The 23,112-nt window shown below is 34.2% G+C and overlaps 1 protein-coding gene and 1 non-coding gene across 8 annotated transcripts in view; both read right to left on the bottom strand.

Annotated features, from left to right (window-relative positions):
* The window catches only part of CCAR1 (cell division cycle and apoptosis regulator 1), a 46,737-nt gene that overhangs the window by 11,304 nt on the left and 12,321 nt on the right, over positions 1 to 23,112 (bottom strand). For 5 of the 7 annotated variants that reach the window (XM_025284636.3, XM_025284634.3, XM_025284633.3 and 2 more), the window contains exons 5-17: positions 21,495 to 21,527; positions 18,716 to 18,909; positions 17,667 to 17,781; positions 17,380 to 17,572; positions 15,162 to 15,291; positions 14,735 to 14,896; positions 12,029 to 12,254; positions 11,331 to 11,444; positions 10,630 to 10,796; positions 9,661 to 9,871; positions 8,759 to 8,842; positions 7,092 to 7,277; positions 736 to 927 (exon numbers count right to left, since the gene is read on the bottom strand). In XM_025284636.3, the coding sequence (XP_025140421.1) occupies positions 736 to 927; positions 7,092 to 7,277; positions 8,759 to 8,842; positions 9,661 to 9,871; positions 10,630 to 10,796; positions 11,331 to 11,444; positions 12,029 to 12,254; positions 14,735 to 14,896; positions 15,162 to 15,291; positions 17,380 to 17,572; positions 17,667 to 17,781; positions 18,716 to 18,909; positions 21,495 to 21,527 (2,007 nt within the window). The remainder of the gene's footprint in view (positions 1 to 735; positions 928 to 7,091; positions 7,278 to 8,758; positions 8,843 to 9,660; positions 9,872 to 10,629; positions 10,797 to 11,330; positions 11,445 to 12,028; positions 12,255 to 14,734; positions 14,897 to 15,161; positions 15,292 to 17,379; positions 17,573 to 17,666; positions 17,782 to 18,715; positions 18,910 to 21,494; positions 21,528 to 23,112) is intronic. The other 2 variants (XM_025284637.3, XM_025284638.2) reach the window with 1 other exon arrangement.
* Positions 10,928 to 10,992, bottom strand: LOC112584830. Its single transcript, XR_003109228.2, has one exon. It is a non-coding gene; the product is annotated as a small nucleolar RNA SNORD98 (small nucleolar RNA).

The following is a 23,112-nucleotide window of genomic DNA, read 5'->3' as shown; positions in this document are numbered from 1 at the left end:
AACAATGTGAAATTTGTTGATAAGATACAATAATTGTACACAATTATAATTTTGTATAGGCTATTTACAAAAGTCATATTTTACACCGTTTTGTTTAAAGAATGAACCATTTACACCGTTTTGTTTAAAGAATGAACCAATCACTAACATAGAAAGAGAAGTGCATTTCAACTATTTTGAAAAATGACAAATTATGTTGTAAAGCTGCTCTAGAGTAACGATACAAAGGAACAGATTCACCTTGAAAAGATAAACATCAATTATTTTATCTTACACCTAGATCAGTCAGATGTAAAAGTTTCAATCCCACAAAATGGTATTTTAAACTCTACAGTAAATAATAAAGTGCTGCTACATTTCCAAGAGCGGTAGTTAGACATTATTGTATTATATGACCCCTGATATCCTGATAAAAAACAAAAAACACACCACTACTTGTGAAGTAGTCGAAGAAAACAATGATTGAACCTGAACCGGACTGAGACTTTAGATCCAAGTATCAATTTATGGGAAACAGAGAAGCCAGACATTTAAACCATACCACAGGAATGCAATCAGCAAAACTTGAGTTTGTAGGAAACGTCACGTAGTTGTTTTTCCCATAAAAAAATACACTGTAAGGAAAATTTTAAAAACAGAAACAATGAAGGAGGCACTCAAAAGAGATTTGAGGTATACTGACCAATCAAAATATATGAGCCTCATTTGGACCCCAATTCAAATGTAAAACATTACCTCAAATGAATGTTCTTTATTATCCTCTAATCTGTAGTCCAAAAGTACACTCAAAGACATGATGCTACAATCAAACTTGCCACTTTTTGCAGCCCAGTTTGGATGTACAACGATAGCCGGCTCATCAGGCAAAATATATCTTCTTTCCCGACGCTGGCGTTCCAGTTCCTCTTGACGTTTTCTTTCTTCTTCCTACATATTTGAAATTTTAAATAATGGTTCAACTTCCACATACATTATGTATCATACCAAAAGAAAAAGGGTGAATTTCTAACAATGATAATACCAACTTTAAGGGCTAAGAAGAGAGTGAAGTTCAAATTTACTAAAGAAGATAGCCACTTTTACAGCTCCTAATTCTCTTTTTCATTTTCCAAGGTAAGCTGCTGCCTTCTAAAGAGGGAAAAGACACCACAAACCTCTATTACCATCATATAAATCAGGATATTCTGGGAAAATGGTGGCAATCCCCACATTTAAAAAAGAGACAGTATAATCTAGATACCAAAACCAAAATCCATGTATATTCACAACAAAATGAAATGACAAAGGTATTTCCACAAACCCCAATATACAAGTAGGAGGGGAAAAGTCACAAGATCTAAAACATCTATGTGTTACTGACATCTGTGTAGAGGGGAAGTAGAAGGAAGCAATGAGGTTACCTGCTGAATCTAAGAATAGGAAAACCATAAAACAGGCAGTGGAAAGCACAGCAGGTAAATTTAAAAATAGTAGCTGAAACTAGGAAAAGGTGAGTGAGTACAAAGGGTCAGTGTTAAGATCTAAAATGGCCAAGGCATTCTAGGCCCACTTGCAAAGCTGATTTATCAAGGCACCCTTTCAGCACAGGCCAAACTGAGGAGAAACTTCTGGGAGCAGAATCAACAGTGAACAGTGCAAGAATAAAAGAGAGAGAATAGAGACGTGGGAGGAAAAGGTCCAGATAAAAAGTGACAGATGGCAATTAAGATAGAAATCTCAGCAAGACACCACATATTTTTTAGCAGAACAAGAAAATAACAGAACATAGAGCTCTATAAAGTCAGAAAAGCTATCTGAAGCAACCTCCTTCTAACAAACTTTAGAGAAACCACATTCACATAAAAATTAGCAACAGAAATGTACTTTGGTCAAATTCCATGCAAAGTTATTACTGGGGAAAAAAAAGGGGGTGAGAGAATAAGGAGCAGAATCACGTCTCTGGCAGACAATGAAAGTGGACCAGAAGACATGGCCAAAAGACAGATAAAAAGCCTTAACTTAGTATTTTAAAGTGTGCTAAAAGACATAAAGAAAATGTTACAACATATGAAAGAACAACATGAGTAAATATTTTAAAAGTAGAAAATGAGGTGACAGAATTTAGGGAACAATCAGAAAAGATAGTTCCAGAAATTTAAGAATAAAGTAAAGGAATAAAAAAGCAAATGAACTCAACAGGTAATGCCTTATTTCCTCTAAAATCAGGAACAAGACAAGGGTGACCACTTTCACCACTACTATTCAACATAGTTTTGGAAGTCCTAGCCACAGCAATCAGAGAAGAAATAAAAGGAATCCACATTGGAAAAGAAATAAAACTCTTACTGTTAGAAGATGACATGATCCTCTACATAGAAAACCCTAAAGACTCCACCAGAAAATTACTACAGCTAATCAATGAATACAGTAAAGTTGCAGGATATAAAATCAATACACAGAAATCCCCTGTATTCCTATACACTAACAATGAGAAAACAAACAGAAATTAAGGAAACAATCCCATTTCAATGGAAAGAATAAAATACTTATGAATAAACTTACCTAAAGAAACAAAAGACCTATATGTAGAAAACTATAAAACACTGATGAAAGAAATCAAAATGACACAAACAGATGGAGAAATATACCATGTTCTGGGATTAGAAGAATCAATATAGTGAAAATGAGTATACTACCCAAAGCAAACTAGATTCAACGCAATCCCTATCAAGCTACCAATGGTATTTTTCACAGAACTAGAACAAATAATTTCACAATTTGTATGGAAAAACAAAGAAAAAACCTTGAATATACAATGGAGAAAAGACAATCTCTTTAAGAAGTAGTGCTGGGAAAACTGGTCAACCACCTGTAAAAGAATGAAACTAGAACACTTTCTAACACCATACACAAAAATAAACTCAAAATGTATTAAAGATCTAAATTTAAGACAAGAAACTATAAAATGCTTAGAGGAAAACATAGACAGAACATTCTCTGACGTAAAACAGAAGATCCTCTATGACCCACCTCTCAGAGTAATGGAAATAAAAACAAAAAAAAAACAAATGGGACCTAATTAAACTTAAAAGCTTTTGCACAACAAAGGAAATGATAAGCAAGGTGAAAATATAGCCTTCAGAATGGGAGAAAATAATAGCAAATGAAGCAACTGACAAAGAACTGATCTCAAAAATATACAAGCAGCTCATGCAGCTCAATACCAGAAAAATAAACAACCTAATCAAAAAGTGGGCTGAAGAACTAAACAGACATTTCTCCCAAGAAGACATACAAATGGCTAACAAACACATGAAAAGATGCTCAACATCACTCATTATCAGAGAAATGCAAATCAAAACCACAATGAGGTACCATTTCATGCCGGTCAGAATGGCTGCCATCAAAAAGTCAATCAACAATGCTGGAGAGGGTGTACAGAAAAGGGAACCCTCTTACACTGTTGGTGGGAATGCAAACTAGCACAGCCACTATGGAGAACAGCATGGAGATTCGGTAAAAAACAGGAAATAGAACTGCCATATGACCTAGCAATCCCACTGCTGGGCATACACACCAAGAAACCAGAACTGAAGGAAATACATGTACTTCAATGTTCATTGCAGCACTGTTTACAATAGCTAGGACATGGAAGCAACCTAGATGTCCATCAGCAGATGAACGGATAAGAAGTTGTGGTATACATACACAAAGGAATATTACTCAGGTATAAAAAAGAACTCATTTGAGTCAGTTCTAATAATGAGGGGGATGAAACTGGAGCCTATTATATAGAGTGAAGTAAGTCAGAAAGAGAAACACCAATACAGTAATATTAACACATATATATGGAATTTAGAAAGACAATAATGACGACCCTATATGCAAGACAGCAAAAGAGACACAGATATAAAGAAGAGACTTTAAGACTGTGTGAGAGAAAGCGAGGGTGGGACGATCTGAGAGAATAGCACTGAAACACACATATTACCACATGTAAAATAGATGACCAGTGTGACGCATGAAGCAGGGCACTCAAAGTCGGTGCTCTGGGACAACCCAGAGAGATGGGGTGGGGAGGGAGGTATGAGGGGGGTTCAAGATGGGGGGACACATGTACACCCATGGCTGATTCATGTCAATGTATGGCAAAAACCACAATATTATAAAGTAATTAGCCTCCAATTAAAATAAATTTATTAAAAAACCAAAAAAGATAATGTCTTAAAGAGAAAAGGAGGTAACATGGAAATGTTAAAAATCAAAGAGAAATGAAAAAGTGACCAATATTGAGGAAGCAAAAAAGGTAAACACAAGACATCAGAATTCCTTAAAGAAAACAAAAGTGAACAGAACAAATAAAAAATTATTACTTGACACAACTTGTTTGTTCATAGCACTATTATTAACAATAGTCAAGAGACAAAAACAAGTATTTTTGCTACCATGAGCTCTGAGGTATCTACTAGAGATGAGCTTCAGGTACAACGACAAAAGGATTAGTTGTAAGCATTAGGTATATAGTAGTAAAACCAAAATTAAGTGAGCATTAAAAGAGAGTACAGTATGTATGCTTCATGCTAGGACAATATATTTATAGGACATTTTTAAAATGGGGAGAAAGCAGGTATAAGGAATAGGAAATTCAAAAATATACTTAAAGTAAGCAAGACTTTAATACTGGTGGTGGGGCTACTAATATTTTATTTGTATTATGTATCTGTATATATATTCACAAGCACTGGCAAAAAAAAAAAAGTTGACAATTTGAGCTTCAATAAGGAGAAGAATCACAAGGAACTGAAACCCATTAAAAATGTTCAAATCCTTGTATTCATGTTTAAAAACAAAAAACATGTGAAGATGCGGGGAACCAATTCACTATTGTAAAAACTGGATAAACAACAACAGAAAAATACTGCTTGATGGAGCAGCATATATACTACATTAGTATGGCAGAGGAATGATGCAAATTCCTGAAACCTTTTTTTTTTTTTTGCCACTGTGCCATATATGGGCTCTTAGTTCCCCAACTAGGGATTGAACCCGTGCCCTGTGCAGTGGAAGCGCAGGATCTTAACCTTTGAACCACCAAAGAAATTCCAACATTCTATATTTTAAAAAGAAAGAAAACAATCAAGTATTGATCCTGCCTTCTTCTACATGAATTTACCAAAAGGCAAATACCACTGCGTAACCAAAAGAGCAGATGAGAGGAATATGTGAAAACAAAATAAGAATTATAATACCACCATTTTTAACCTCAATAAATCAATGGATTTAGGATTTGAGTACTACTGCCCACTAACATCAAAAAGTGAAAATCTGCTTTCTTCTGTTGCTGTTCTGAACAATTCAATTCTAAAGCAATTCCTACAAGCAAAGTAGGTGTCTACAACAGGATTGAGGTTGATGAGAAAAGTTTAGAGCTACAATGGCCCCAAGTAGAAGAGCTGCCCAGTTATCAGGCACTGATATCCAAATGAAGCAAGGAGAGCATCCATACAGAGAAAGTATAGGACAGGAAATAAGACTAAAGTGGAATAAGGAGGATATACAGATTGGAGAGGGAGTGTGATATATAACTAAGGAAGTAAGCAAATCCATTAAGTATAATAGAAGGTATGTTTCTCATTATTGGGGAAAGGAGTTAAAATACATGGAAAAAGAAAACCAGAATGAAGTCTGTGATGATGGAGTAGGACTGGAGTTATTAGTGTAAGCTCTTCACTTTCAAAGTACACACCACAGTAAATATGATGTACCACTCTTCACTAAAAGGTACCAAGGCTTCCTGGGGAAATGGGTGACTTCAGAAACAGTGCAGGGATAGTAATCAATGAGACTAAAACACTTTATATCATAATGCAAAATAAGCGAAGTCCTCAAAAGATGACACAAGGCTATTTGGAAGAACACAAAAGTCAACTTGAAATGCCTCCTGCTGGCCAACTCTGAGATAATTCCACTATCAAATCTACTATTACATCCATAATCAAATTTCTCCAATTATCTCAAAAATACTGTTAATGGCTTCCCCTCCTCCCACCCTGATCCAGGGGGTCCAGTCAAGTTTCACTCAATGCATTCAGTTGTCATTATTACCTTCTTTAAACCATTTTTCTACTTTCATCACATGAACATTTATGAAAAGTTCAGACAAGCTGCTCTGTAAAATTTCATACATTCTAAATATGTTTTCTTACAGTTAGATGAAGGTAAAACATTTTTGGTAGGAAGACTTAATAAATAATGATGTGTACTTTCACAATACATTCCATTAGTACACACATAATGTTGGTTTATCCAATTACTGTTGGTGTAACACACTTCTGACACCCCCATGTTTCAAATTCAGAAAACACCCGGAAGTTATTCTTCTGGGCATATAAGACTGAGGCACAAACAAGAGTGAATAAACGGTCTCTGAGTCTTTAGAACTGTGATGCAATCAAGCACACAGCTTTAAAGCAGCAAAATTCTCAGACAAGCACTTCATCAAAACTCAATCTCTGAACTTAATAGCTCTGTCAAGCAGATTTTCTTTGATTTTTTAATATCTAAAACATTATTATTCATTTTTAAGAGGAAGGATTGAAAACACTTGACTTATAGAAATCATTCAAATGTCTCTCAAGTGAAGAATGAATAAACACTGATACACTGATGCTGTGGAATATTATTTAGCAACTAACAAGAACTACAGAAACACACAATAAAAATGGGTGAATCTCTAATGCATTGTTAAATTAAAGAGGTCAGACTCAAAAGGTTATATAATTCCATTTACATGATATACTTGAAAAGGCAAAACTATAGGAAAACAGATCAGTGGCTTCCAGAGGCTGACCAGGTAGGAGAAGAAAATGCTTACAAAGAGGTATTAATATAAGTTATCTTTAGGGATGACAGACCTTTTTTATATATATGATGACTGTGGTGGTGGTTAAACGGCCATATGTACGTGTCAAAACTTGCACAACTTTTCACTAAAAGGATCAATTTTACTATTACGTAAATTATATCTTAATAGAAGTATATACACATACATATTCAAAGAACCCTATAAACCAATATTAAGTGTAACAGTATTGAAATGATTTAGTATATACCTCTTTATCATCTTCAGATTTTCTATCATCCTCCTCTTCCTCTTCTTTCTCAGATTTCTCTAATTCCTTTTGTTCTTCTTTTTGCTCTTCTACTTTAAGCTGTTTTGTCAGTCGGGCTATTAACTGGGATTTTAAGCCTTTGGAACTAAGAGCTCGACTTTCTAATTCTTTTCGGAGATCATTTACCTAAACATACACAGCATAAAAACACAGAAAATGGAAACAGGATCATGAAATAAGGAATCATGCAATTATCTTCTGTATGAGTTTTTTAAAAGTTTTGGTGAAAGGGACCCTTGTACAGCTCATAAAATATTTGTAAAAATGCAAACTGACAGAATTATTTTTTTTAAGTAATTTGCAACATATTTTAAGATGCTTTCAAAGAAGTTAATGCTCTTTGACCTAGAAATTCTAGTCTCTGGGAATTTACTCTAAGGAAATAATTTATAGACAAGAAAAAAAACTTGTTATACATTCTTTGTCATAATCCCTCCATCCAAAAATGTGAAGAAACAAAATATCCAATAAGAGTATTAATACGTAAGGAAAAAACAGTACATCATTTGAATGGAACAGTATAAAACATTTAAAAATAAATTACATGGGAAACACTATTATTAATTGAAAAGGATGAGATGGAACTTTTTGATACATGATTAGAACCAAGCAAACACTTTATACCCAGAAAAAATAACAAAAGATAATACATCTAATTTTTAAGAAAGGTTGCTGTGTTTGAGTGACAGGCTTGAGTCATTTTTTCTTCAATATTTTATGTATACACTAATTTTTAAAATAAGCATGCATAATATTTATAGTCAAAGAAATACAAATGTTTTAAACTAAGAAACAATAGAGAAGCCATCAGTTAGACAAAAATTTCTTTGGGCTGCAGGCTTAATCTAATCTTCTGAATCTATAGGATTCTATATCAAACCTGATGTTGAGGAAAACTGATGTTGAGGAGTAGTGCAAGAGTGTCAAAATTATAATATACATTCTCTACTTACTAAAAATCAATGTTGGCTTAAAAACTATAGTTTCATAAGAAAAACTCTGATTTTGCTGAGGACAGAAGTTAACCAAAAGGTCAGCTTTTATATGTTAATAAACAGAAAGCTGCAAAAGTAATCAAGTTTCTGATCTACATAGAATTTATATATGTGACTCTCTAGATCTACATTCACAGTATAGACCCAGAGATGCAAAACTGTCAAAAGATAACAGGTCCAAAGACCTTGGGAAGCAAAGAAAAACTCGTTAAGTATTAATCAAAGATTTTCAAAACAGGGTCTTAAATTACCTTCCTCCTAGTTCAGATGCATTATGAATCCACATTTTACTTTTAAATTCATTTAAGAACTGGATAATCGTTTTCTATGTTTCATTCCTTCTCCTGGAATTTAAGTAAATTAAATGCAGAAATTCCAACTCTTGGTCAGTTTCCAAATCAGAAAACAATATTGCTCACACCATACACATATGCATATTACATTCGCCAGATACTGGCTGAACTATTTTTGCACACACAAACACAACACAGAATTCTATATTTAACCAGCGGACTTCATTTTTAATGACTTATATCTGAAAAACTATTGTCTACAATATCCTCTATTCCTGTTCATAGATTTCTAATTAAATATCATTACTTTCAAAGTTACCTTCATTGTCTTTGGGTCAAGTTTAGACCAATGGGTAGGAGTGGAAATTTCTTTAGCTTCACCATCATCCTTCTCTTCTTCATCCTGATATACAAAGTTAAGAACAGAATTACTATTCTGAAACCTTAAAATAAAGGTTAATTAATTTTTAAAAGTCTGTTGCTGATCTGTGCAAGGTCACAAATGTTTCAGATTGTCTTCTCCTAAAGTTATTATTTAGGCAAGTCCACGTACATACATTCTACCACTTTTAACTGATCACAAAGACACTCATCAGCCAATCAAAGCCAGATCTGTGAAACACAAAAGGGTGATAAATTACAACACAAAGGATATCAGGGATGCACAAACACTGCCGGTTCTCCACTAACCACACAGTGTGTGATCTTGCCCCAATTTTCAAACCACCCAAAGTTACGACTGATTTAGTCAGACCTTTCAAATGTACCAAAGATGCCGCCACATAGCCTGAAATTTCAAATCTCTCAGACTTGTGGTTGTCCAATTTCAAATATCCATGACTAGAAATGATGACCGTGAAAGAGAAAATTTTTTAAATTTTAGAAAATGGCAAAATGTTTAAAATGGCTTAATACTGAATCTTGCTCAACAACTGGTCCCAGATTCCAGCAACTAGACCTATGATAAAAACAAAATTCTGTGCAATTTAAGCACAACTTATTTTCCTTTGAGGTCTCAGCACTCTTAAAGTTAGCATAATAGACAAATTTTTTTTAAGAGAAAAGAACATACAACTATACTGCTGAAAGCTGGATTACCAGTCGCTGTTACCAGTTATGTTCCTCCATGTGTGTTTGTTATGTAGTGTGTGGTGTGCATTTGTGCCTGTGTTCCTGTGCCTGTGAGAAGCGGAAATAGAAAAAGGGATTAGCGTTCAGTGCCTGTTCTCCATCAGCCTCCTTGCGTTCACCCTGAAGCTTCTCGACCAGCTGCTGCTTGTATCCTCGGGAGAGGGTTTCCCACTCTGAGCGGGTGGGAAGGCAATGCCAAACATCCGGGAAAAATAAAACCACTGTCTCCACATGAGCTGGAACTGTACGCCCCTTGTGGGTCTCCTCAGGGCGATGGTAGCGAATCTCTGCAAAACGGTACCTGTTGCAAGGGAAGAAGCATGTTGGAAAAAAAATTCTAAAATACATTTTAAAGACCCTAGTTCACTTGTAGCACATCAAGTAAAGAAATTTTGCTGCAAGAACTTGAGGTTGGTCTAAAGAAAAAAAAATTATAGAAGCCATAGTTCCTCTTTTGGTACATTTGTACAATATTTTATGGTTAAAAGAAGAGTATGTTCCCCAAGGCATTGTCAAGTTTGATTACAGAGCTACCCATATTTTAGAGAATACCTGAAGAAGCTGGATAGCTGTTCAGATTTCATGTGCTAAAAAAAGAATGTTCTCAATTAAATCACAAGAAATACACTAAAATACACAAGACAAATAAGCCTCAAGAGAAAATATGGCTGAACAAAAATAATCAGCAACTACATCATTTTATAACAAAAGAATTATAATGAAATGAAGTTCTCTCTTGACGATCTTCTCCAGCTATGCATGAAATGAAAAATATTTTCAACATACATCCAACTTCCAAAGTACAGCGTAACAGAACATTAATATTTTCAGTTTATTTTGATTAGTTCTTAATCCTTTTCCCCCAAACATTTTTGGCACCAAATAAACTTTTGCTACAAACGAGCATTTTCCTTTGAGAAAATGATTATCTGCATGATCAAGATTGCTAAAATACGGGGGTGGGGGGTGGGGGTGGGGGGGGGAGAAGGCTGATGGACAAGAACATCTACATTAACTATTAGAAAAACATTTCTAATCAAGAAATGAATTAGTACTTACCATTGTGTGCATACACTTAGATCAATGCCTGTCAGAGCCTTACAACAACGAATAGCAGTCTTAATCAACACAAAGGGGTCTTTTTCTGGGTCTGGTCCATCCAACGAAGGAGACCAATGGCCTCCAATGGCCATGGCTTCATCCTTGCCTTTCATGCCCACTAAAAACTAATTTAAAACAAAGAATCATTTACATGTATTATGTAACCTGTTAAATTACAAATTAAATACTTGAAAAGGAAAGGAACAAACCTTTCCAATACCATTTTTACTACCTCTGGTATCTGTCAGTCAAGGAAGAGTTCAGTTCATCATGTTCCACACTGCATTTCAGCAATGGAATAGGATTTACACATCATAACTCATCCTTCTAAAATATTTCCTCAGATAAAAAGTTCTTTTAAAGAAAACAAGCTATAATTCACACTTTAAGAGCATCCAGATACACTAAATCCACTAAGATTTTATTATGCTTCAAATATATAGCATCAGAACGACAGCTGAACTAGTGACATATAAATAAGATACAGCCATAATCTGCAATGAGAAAAACACCTACATCATTGACTGCTGTAACTATATTAAAATAAATTATAGAACAAATCAACAAAATTTAAAAGGTAGTATTTTTAAATTTTATATATGGACAGAACTAAGCAAAGTAAATATACACCTAAAGTTAAAATAAATCTTTCAGTTTACCTTAACGAGTCTAGCAGGATGCTGAAATCCATCTCGAAGTTCTTGTGGGTCTTCAGCAAGAGCACATGACTTATGATACAAATCTTCCATACTAGGGCTAGCCATCAGCATTACCTATTATAGTCAAATAATTCAATCCTGTCAAAAGTCTAAAGTAATGTAAAAAAATGAGAAGCACTACTAATTATCCTTCCATAACATTTAGCTGAAGTTTTTTTTTTTTTGTAAAAATGGAAAATGCTACAGCAGAAATGGTATTGGATACCTTATAATTATATAGGTAACTTTGGAGGAAAAGGCGTTTTGATCTATGTTTATCAAATAGCAGAAAACTACTGACCATAAGCAATACACTCAATGTTATCCCAAAGACTAAAATATGGTGCATTTACCCAACAAAACATTTTATCTGGATCTATCAGAAGCCATAGAACATTTCAAAAAGCTCAATAAAATGAACTTCATCTTCACATTTTATAAGGTTCAAAATGTTGACGCAATATCACAGTTTTACAGCTCAAGAATTAAAGCAAAAAAGAGGTTAAATTATTTTAACAACCAAACAGAATCAGGCAGACAAGAAGAAAACACAGGCTTTCAGGTCTTAAAACATAATACTTTCTGAAGATTAACTTCACATACACTCTTAATACAAATAACTGCTCAGAAATTTTAGCTGTGTATCACAGAATACAAACCTTTGCACTGTATAAATGATCAGCATCTGGTGGATCAAGAATGGCCATATTTTTTTCTAAGGACTCTACTTCTCTGTGCATTACATAGAAATTGCAGTAATTTCCCAGCTGAAATGGTCTTGACAAAGGGAAAGCATCCACCCATGTAAACTGAGCATCAAAAAAGTCACTAGGTATATATAAATTCTGATAACGGCGCCTTAGTTCCATCATGTCACAACTAGGACTGAAAAACAGACATAAGTAGTGAATAAAGTGCCTTTAACACCAAAGATTATGCAAAGATTCACTCAATTCTAAAGCTATAAATACATAATTTGACAGTTAAAAGCCAGTTGAAAATGAATAGTCAACTATTAATGAGCTTTACATTTACATAGAAGCATATGAAAATGTCATTTTCAAATACGTTTATTTACAGTTTTGAATAAATAGCACCTACGTGTTACCTTCTTTATTATTTGTGTATAGCTTAAAATTCACTTAGAGAAGACCCTTTGAAATAACTTCAAACCAAGTTCCAGAACAGATCTGAACAAAATCAATTCTGCTTCAGTTGAAGCTGTATTTTTGAGAAAATTATAGTTCATACAGAATGAATACAAAGAAGGGATAAGAATAGCACCAATGAGTATGACAGCTCCTCCATCAGGCTTATACAGTATAGAAAAAAATAAAACCTGTATTTCTTCGCATCTCTATACCTCTCTATTTAATGATTAAGATCCATACCTGATTTATTATGTAAAGAGAGGATATGTTTCTTGTCTTTTAAATGTAACATACTATATTTATTTTTAAAGGATGATTTCCTTTTTCCTATGAAACAGAACATTTAAAGGAGAAACACTCAAAAGTAAATCAATCTAGTAAAAAGGCTGAGAAATATGTTAAAAACATAATGAAAAGTGGAAAATACCAATAGTGTGTAAGATAAGATTAACTACACTGTCCTTTTAAAAAACAGAAAGTACAAAATGTGAGCTCTATGTATCCACAGGGATGTCTTTTCATTTGAAACCTAAAATATAGAATTATAAGCTTGTTATTACAGTTGTTGACATATTTGGATAAAATTTTACTGTCAAAATATAAAAAATGTGGTTATTTGAGTGTTGTTATTGTTTTTTAAAAGAAGTGTTACAAACAAAAACTGTAATAGTTTTAGTTTTCCATCACTAGAATCTCTGAAGTCATGTTTTATCCCACAGGAATAAAATCTATAAATGAATGAAACATCACCACTTCTTGGCATATATCCCCTATTATAATCACATTACTAGAAGAAAATCTTGATTTCCATAACTACCGATGAGAAGAAATATGGCAACTCTAAAATAACTTTTATTTGTAATGTGTTCCTCTGATATTTGGGAATTTACTTCAAAGTGAGGAAGTGATACCATGAAGATTTAACTTGGAAGGATAAAGACAGCTGCTCAATTACATCCTAAGTATCAATTCCTCCCAGAATAGCAATTGAGACTAGGAACAGATGAGTTTAAAAGCAGAGCTGCTCTAGTTAATCTGGACATGTGGTTTTGTTTCAAATGAATTCCTCTGAAATATGCAGACATATTTTTTAAATATACAAGTAAACAGGAGTAACAAGAAAACTAATAAAATTAAGAATCGTTACTGATTTTACCACATGCAAAAGTAAATGAACAACATCTACCTAACAACTAAGCAAAGTCATCAAGCAAGACTTTGGGGGCATGGAGTAGCTTAAACACTACCCTGGTTTACTCAATATAAAACTGAATAAGTAGAAATTTTAATTTTTGTAGGTCACTATTATGAACACTTTGTCGAATGTAGCAATACCCTCTCAAGACACTGAACTACATAGTTATTTGTTCTTATGTCAAACAGTTTTAAACACTTTCACTGATTCATTTCTCTTATTTTATTGTAAATTTGCTTTTACCACCTGTTAATTTATCTTATACACAACTATCAGTTCCAAGGCTTTTAGAGGATTCTTCCTTTCCTTTAGAGTAGATTAGTCATTTCTCAATTTGCCTCTCTATGAATTACAATTTTGCACCTATCACCTAGTTGGCCACCACATCCCAGCCATCACTATCTACAACTGCCATACAATGGATTAAGTGCTTTACTTATATGAAATCAGCCCAACCTCACAATTAGTTCTGAATAGTTAATATAATTTCCATTTCACAAGTGAAGGTTAAAAATTCTTGCTAACCTTCCAGTTACTTCTGATTTCAAAAGCTAAAATACATATATATGTATACACACATATGTGTCTATGTTATATGTCTGTTAAGTACATACACAGAACTATGTTTCTATTATACTGCACAACCACAGAGAACTTGAAGTAACTGGTCAGTACTGTATCATTACTTCATCATACACAATGAACTATGCATGACCTTAATTAAGTCATCAATAAACTAGAATCTTAAATAATTTTACTTTTAAGGAACAACTTCATTACAGAGGGGCTGCCTTTTTCAATAGCCAGTACCTATAATGAGTGTATGAAAACAATGCAATCTTGCAAAGAACATAAATGCTAATTCAAATTGCTTTTCTGCTCTTATATAACTAAGAACTAAATGTTATGAAATCAAAATTATACAGAAAAAAAATTCTCTAAATGTAACACATTCCTCCGAATTACAAAAAGTACAAAATTAGTAATTTAAGAAAACAATGGGGAAAAAAAGAACTTACCAATCTAAAGAAAACTTTGAAAACTGAACTGTGTAACGTGGGACAACACGTCGGACTCTCCGAGGTGACCGTTCTCTCTCTCTCCGAGGAGATCTCTCGCGGGAACGTTTTCTCTGAGGAGATCTTTCTCTGGATCTACGTCTTTCTCTTTCTCTTTCACGACTTAAAGCAAATTTTTCTAAAATTACTTTTTCTAGCATTATCAAAGAGTTCTTTAATGAAGTAAATTTAATATGTATAAGCATATATATAAATATAAGCAACATTTCACGGTGTACATTTTTAAATAACTTCTTGAACACTGTGGTAAAATACACACAATAATCTATTTTAATCATTTTGAGGTTTACAGTTCAGTGGCATTAAGTGCATTCATTCACACTGTACAACCATCACCACTATCAAAAGTATACTTCTAAAAACATACCTTCGGTCATCTTTTCTGTTGGGCACTTGATCCCCTCTGTCATTTCTTCCTGAAAATCTGGATGGTGGATCTAACCTTCGTGCTGGTTGTGGCTGTGAAACTATACGAACAGGAGGCTGCAATAAACCAGCTTTAAAAGATACAGAAAAATATATTTTAACTTATTTAAATGAAGTTTAAAAGCATCACTGGGTTAAATTTTATATAGAAAAATTTGGCTTTTAGGTTTTGTGACCCATAAATGGTAAATGCCAGGGGTGATTTGCACATTTATATATTTTTAACCTATCATTTAAAAGTGTAAAAACCATTTTCAGCTCAAGGACCATACAAAACCAGGCCACAGACCAAATCATAGGGCTACAATGTGCCGATCTCTGACCTACAGATATTAAATCAAAGACATTAAAAAACAACAAACCCTTGTTGTTGGCTACACAAGACATTCTCGCAGCACCAGAGTATCATCCAGACATTTTCAACACAGAGAAAAACCTTTATAAAAAGAGATCTATGACCATCACTTTGACCAAGTAATCCACCACCTATAATACTGGAAGAATCTAACAACATGTGCCTCCTAGTATGATGCAGTACGAATTAGAAAACATCACCTAAAATGTGCCAAAAGCCTTTAGACTTAACTTTTACTTTATAGTTTATATGGCAGAAAGAGGAACAAGGTAAAAATACCACAAGGAATCCACACAATCCAGAATAAAACATTGTAACAGAATTTACAAGTCAACTAGACCCGTATTTTAAAGTCAATGCTATAAAGGAAGAAAGAAAAAATGGAAAATTATTTTGGAATAAAAATACTAAAGGAACACTGTTGTTGCTACTGTTTAGTTACTCTTTTGCAACCCCATGGATTATAGCCTGCCAGGCTCCCTTATCCATGGGATTTTCTAGGCAAGAATACTGGAGTGGGTTGCCATTTCCTTCTCTAGAGAATCTTCCTGATTCAGGGACTGAACCCGCTGTCTCCTGCACTGCAGGATTCTTTAATTACTGAGCCACCTGGGAAGCCCAAAGTAACATAACCAGATACAACACATGAAACTTGACTGCCTTTTCGTTCAGGAAACAAAAAACAACCTTTTTAAAAGATATCTGGGAGACAACTGGGGGTGTCTAAATATAAATAAAGTATTTAAATGCTTTTTTTAGAAGTGACAATAGATTGTGGTAATAATAGGAAAAGATTCTCTTTAAGGAAAGGCACACTTACGTTAATGGGTGAAATGTCAAAATGCCTACATCATGAACATTCACTGCAATGTTTTCAGAAAACAAAAACTAGAAACAGTACATTTACCAAAGAAAAACATAAATGGTACAATATTCATACAATGGAACATTATCCAATAATGAAAACAAAGAAATTAGAGCCACATGAAACAAAGTATGAAAAACTTTAAAATATAATGAACAAAATTCTTATAAAAAAGATTATATAGACAGAATCACATATGTAAAATTCAAAAACATGCAAGGCTGAAGTGTATTATGAGCATACATACTTAAGAGTAAAACTTAAAAAAGAAAAGGAGTTAACTAATAATGTACTTTTTTACCCAAGTAATGATTACATGGGTGTTTATTTAATAGTAATTAATTAACTGCAATCAGTTTTATAAATGTTATGTTTGTGCTAATTTACAAAACAGAAAATGCCACAATTACATTTTTAAAAAATACCAATTAAGTAGACTTCTGCAAAAGTTAAGACTATCATTTTTAGTATTTTGGGGTAAGAAAACTGGATGCTACTGCTGCTGCTGCCAAGTCGCTTCAGTCGTGTCCGACTCTGTGCGACCCCAGAGATGGCAGCCCACCAGGCTCCCCCATCCCTGGGATTCTCCAGGCAAGAACACTGGAGTGGGTTGCCATTTCCAAGAAAACTGTATACAGAGTTACAAATTATCAATTTGCTTCAGAAATTTAAAACAGTCCATTTATTTGATGCACTATTGTTCAATGAGTGAGGTGCTGTAACCAGACTCTACATACATATACAATGTCATGTTTGTAAGAACTCTCGATACATTTTCCTCTATAAAAACACTTCCTGATCGCTATACAAGTAGAAATTCTCCACAAAAGATATTTAACTTTATTTTTAGGTATTCTACTAGTCCCTGCTTTTTTTTGTCATTAGTAGCATAGTCTCATTATTTTAATAACTGAACAGCTAGGTTTTAGTCTGTAATACCTTTCTGCTGTGGTTGCTGTAATAAAGGCTGCGGCTGAGTCTGCAATAGTGGTGTAATGGAAGCCGCTGAAATCTGTGCCTGCAGCAGTGACTGGGGCTGGGGCTGAGCCTGAACACCAAATGTTGTCTGTGGTGCAATTGGCTGAAGTACAGCAGGAGGAGTCTTCAGTAAAGGTTGAGTTTGGGACTGATTCTTAACAAAAAGAAATAACATTTTAAAAAAAAAGAAAAATCTTTGTTAATTGGAAGACTCAATAACCAAGTTTTTAGAATACTATTTTATATACCTGATTTGGTAGTGTTTGAATTCTTTGTGCATTCCATTTAAAAGGCATATTGGGATTATATGTAGCTTCAACCAATACTCTGTCACCCACTTGGGGGGTTTTCCCTTTGACAGCACTGAAAAAAAAATTAAGTTAAATACAAACACTATTAGAAGAAATTCTTCCAAAAAAGATTTATATGTTAATACTAAACACTGTGAAGTACACCAGAAATAGGAAGCCTGAAAATCTCTTTTAAAAAGTAGATACACCTCTGAGACTTAAGCAGAAAAATATAGAAAACAGGAGACCCACTTAAACAGAAAAATCTTACATAGTAATTAAATTTAATATTTCAAAGCACTTCTAAGGAAGTTCATTAGAAGTAATTTGAAATATCAAAGGAAATACATATTTCCTGCAACCACCACTACATGAACAGAATAATAATTCAAATCCATTAGTTTATCAATCATTTAATCCTATTTTTTTTTCAACTAAGTAAAGTGAAAGTGAAGTTGCTCAGTCATATCCGACTCTTTGCAACCCCATGGACTGTAGCCCACGAGGCTCCTCCATCCAATGGGATTTTTCAGGCAAGAATACTGGAGTAGGTTGCCATTTTCTTCTCCAGGGGATCTTCCCAACCCAGGGATTGAACCTGGGTCTCCTGCATTGCAGGCAGACGCTTTACTGTCTGAGCCACCAGGGAAGCTACAACATTTTACATATGTATTATCATTAGGTATATCAAACAGAAGATTAAATTTTAAAAAGTATATGATTATTTTAATCTTAAACCTTACTGTAAGTCTGTTCATTAATAACTAGAAATGTAAACTCACCCCTATAAAACATGTATAAAGAATTCATAATGACTAGAGCATTCAATAATCAAAAGAGATCTTTCATCACATTCTCCATCAAAAAACGTCACAGGTACAGGTTGAATTATTAAAGCAGAAAACTATAGCTAAACCACAATTCCATGCCTCAGCTAAGTAGGTGTCTTATCAAAATACTTAACGCTAAATACAAGCAGCCATCTGCCAACAACTAATTAAGTTTACCTAAGCTGAAAGAATACATCTTCATCCACAAATCCAAATGTATCGTGTAGTTTTGTGACAGCCCCTGTAAAAACACGCTGTTTCTGAGGTTGTGTTTGTTGCTGACTGGACCTTGGTGTTGGATATGATACAGTTATCTGAGCTGCAGGTTGAGGAGTTGACAAGCTAAGGCTTGTAGGCAGTCCAACAGCTGGCTATAAAACAAAATCAACATCAAATTAAGGTAAGGATTACAAGTAGTCTAGAAATAAAAACTGACTACTTAAAACTAACTCAAAATTCTAAAAACAATTTAATACGTAGGTACGCCTTGAAGATGCAACTCAAGTCTGAAAAAAAAATTTTTTTTAATCAATTTCATGATTAAGTTCCCTCAGATGAATGCTTTTACAGGGAAGTTTCAGGGGAAAAAAGCCACCATAGTGTAATGAGTTTTAAAAAACACTGCTTATTCTAGCTCTGTCTTAGAAATTCAAAATCCATAATAGCACAACAAAGACTCAGTAAAGTCCTAGATAAGTGAAATGAGGCAGAGAGAGAGATACAATTATGTATGATCTCACTTTTATACATGGAATCTAGAAAAACCAAAGAACTCATAAAAACAGAAAACAGACTGGTAGCTGCCAGAGGCGAGTCTGCTGGGGCAAACGACTGGTAGTGATCAATAAGTACAACCTTCCAGTTAAACATAAGTTCTGGAGATGTACAGAATGGTAATAACTATGGTTAACAATACTGTATCATACATTTGAAACTTGTTAAGAGAGTAGATTTTGAAAGTTCTCATCACAAGAAAAAGAAAAATTCACTTATGTGAGGTGATACATGTTAACTGATTGTGAAGACCATCTCACTTTACATATATATGATATTAAATAACGCTGTACACCTTACACTAATACAATATCATACATCAATTATAACTCAATAAAACTTGAGGGAAAAGGTAACAGTTTCACTGGTCTTTTCTGGCATAATCAAGCATGAATAACAACATATTATTAAAATTTCTGTATATAAACAGAAATAAAATCATTAAAAAGAAAGGAATAATCATGATTCGACTAAAATTCCATAATTCATTTTACACTTTCCCAATAAAGCAAGTCTCGACGTTCTACAATTGAAAAAATAAAAGGTGAGTCCAGTTCTATAATTAGTAAAGGAACTCAGCATCTCTTAAAACTACAGCCACGAAATTCTCATGACATTTCTTTAACATCCTAAGACATTTTTTTTTCTTTCAAAACTGTGCCATGCAGTTTGTGTGATTGTAGTTCCTTGAACAAGGATCAAAACCTGAGCTCTCAACAGTGAGAGCACAGAGTCCTAACCACTGGACAAAGGGAATTCCTGGTTTTTGCACCTTTAAAGAATTATATACAGGGAAAAAAAAAAAAATACGGGTACACTTTGGAAAATGCTCTTCTAAGAAAAGGCTTCCCTGGTGGCTCAAACGGTAAAGAGTCTGCCTGCAATGCTGGAGACCTGGGTTCGATCCCTGGGTTGGGAAGATTCCCCGGAGAAGGGTATGGCAACCTACTCCAGTATCCTTGCCTCGAGAATCCCCACGGACAGAGGAGACTGGTGGGCTACAGTCCCTGGGGTCACAAAGAGTCACACAACTGAGCAAGTAAGCACAGCATTCTAAGAGGCTGACTTTTACACCTTCTCTATTTAGTCTGGAAATCCTACTATTGAAGACTGAAAATAGGATATACGTGTTAATCAATTTTAGCTGTGTTTTTCCTTTTTCTGACTGCACTGCAGGGCATGTGGGATCTTAGTTCCCAGACCAGATATCAAACTCGTAACCTCTGAAGTAGAAGCTCAACTTAACTACTGGACCACCAAGGAAGTCCCCATTTTAGCTTCTTAATAAAAACAAAATGAGGCTGATTTCTCAACCGAAATGTACTTTTTTAAAAGTAACAGATTCAACATTGTGAAAGGTACAAAAGGTTACAGAGTAAAAACTTTCTCTGCTCCTTTGCCATCTAGTTCCCTATCCATGGGGCAATCACTGTCCTCAGTTATTATTACAGGTTCTGCTTTCTTAACAGCTGCGTACACCAGGGGCCACTGAACCAAAATTCAAGGGCCAAATCCAGCCCACAGCTTATGATTTTTATACAACTTACTAGCCAAAGATGGTTTTTACGTTTTTTATTTCTTTCAAAACTGTGCCATGCAGTTTGTAGGATTGTAGTTCCTCGAACACGGATCAAAACCTAAGCTCTCAACAGTGAAAGCATGGAGTCCTAACCTAACTGGACAAAGGGAATTCCTGGTTTTTGCACTTTTAAAGAATTATATAAAAGGGAAAAAAATATGCAACATAGACTGTAAGTGGTCCACAAAGCCTAAAGTAGCATTATGTATCTAAAGTTAACAAAATTTTTAATGCTGCTGAAAATTAAGTTGATAATGCATTACAATAACTTTCCTATAATAAAGTCAAATGAAGATATAACATATACAAAAAAAAATCCCTAAAAATAATTTAAGCTACAAAGAAAATGTAAAAGCCAAAAAATTAGTATTAAATTTAAAATAAGGCCTCATATTTATTCAAACTAGATCACAGTAGGATCAGCAATCAAATAGCATAAAAGAAAAAGCAAAACAATGCTTTATTCAACATTATTTTGCTAATCTATTATGACTCCAACAAATATTCATTTTTAAACGCTGAAAGAAAACCCAGAATAGGAATAAAACTTTAGTCTACTCTGCATTCAGATATTCAAAAGAAATAAAGTAATGCCAAACTAACCTGTGTTAAAAGGGTCTGCTGAGGTTGCTGTAACTAAAAATAAAACAAAAACCAAACAAAAACAGGAAAGAAAAAAGATAAGGATCAATTGGAATTGCTGTTTCACGGATGCTTTACAAAAGGAAAAATTTCTATTAAATGATTACTTTATTTCTAACTAAGAAACAGATAAAAAGTAACAGAAGTCATCAGGTTGAGGTTTCCTACAAGTATTTGTAACAACTGCAGAAGACCTTAAATATAACTCATTCAATAAGGATCAAGACATTATTTTTGCTATTTCATAGGAATAACATCCAGAAAAAAACCCACAAGTCCCTAGTGGGGGAAACCTCCGGTTCTGTCCCACATTAATTACCATGCTACAGAAATCATTCAATATCATCAGTATGCTATCTATATCAAAAATATTACTTGCTAGATGTCTAATTAATATATATATAAAACTCCATAAAATGAGAAGCACTTCTTCACAGTCAGATTTGCCAAAGATAAAGACCACACATTCTGACATAGAGTTTTGATGGCAATAACAAAACAGAACATTACCAGAAAGCAAAAGGAATTGGTAGGAAGGGAGAAATTTTAAATTTTTCTTCTGTGGAAGAAAAGTAACTTTATGAAGTTTCAGCACTGTGTTTTTTATTCACCATCAGGAGGGTCTCCAAAGAAATACTTATCCTTGGTGCTCCTTCTCCCTGTCACGTTTCAACATTCTTAAGCTGCCCAGCCTGGAGTTTTCTTATCATGCTCTAGTGCCCCAACAGTACTAAAGAGTATATAGCTAGAAGAGCAGGCATCTCCTGATGATGCTTAATAACTTGAGGAAAAGGTCTTTTTTCCTATTGATTAGGCAAGCAGTCTGAGGAAGGCATGGGCATCATTTCTGAGCTGTGGATATACTGAGCAGGGTAAGATTTGGGCTTAAGTAAGATTTCTCCTGGGACAACATTAATGTTTATTAGCTTCTAACTAGTGTTTTAAGCCCAATGGTAGAATCTGAAGATCTCAGTTCTTCTATTCATGACTTTTTATTCACTGTGACTAATAATCTTCCTAATAAATCCTTACTAGACTTAAAAAGCTAGGATAAAACAATCTATATGACATTTTAACTCAAAACAGTATAAATGTTAAATCCATCAAATTTCTTTTCCTGAAAGTTAAGAATGGATAAGTAATGGCAGTTTTTAGGGCAAAAACATTTGAGTATTGCCATTTTGATGTGGTTCAAAACAACACACAGGCTTTGATAAAGTATTTCCTAACTACTAAAGTAAGTGTAAAGGCAGACTTTCTACTTTGCTTGACATGTTTCTCCTTGGGTTCTGTTTTTCTTACCATCAGAGATATAATAACCCTTGAAGATGATGATTAGAGTATAAGCTTGGGGAAAAGGAGCCAAAGAAACTTTAGTCCAAGTAAGGTGCTTTCAAATTGTTCAACTGTGACCTGGGAATAGGGGAACTACAACGGGACGCTTCCTCCCATTTCCAACACTATTTTTATATTTTACATACTGGATTTCAATATACAATTTGATTGGGGGGGCGGGGGGGAGTAGGGCTCCATTGCTTTAAATAAATAAAGGCTGAAAGTCAATGGTCTGTCTAGGGTT

This window comes from Bubalus bubalis, chromosome 4 (assembly GCF_019923935.1).
Source record: "Bubalus bubalis isolate 160015118507 breed Murrah chromosome 4, NDDB_SH_1, whole genome shotgun sequence".
Classification (NCBI taxonomy): domain Eukaryota; kingdom Metazoa; phylum Chordata; class Mammalia; order Artiodactyla; family Bovidae; genus Bubalus; species Bubalus bubalis.
Note: the sequence above shows the minus strand (reverse complement) of the source record. Positions and strands in the feature narration are given on the sequence as shown.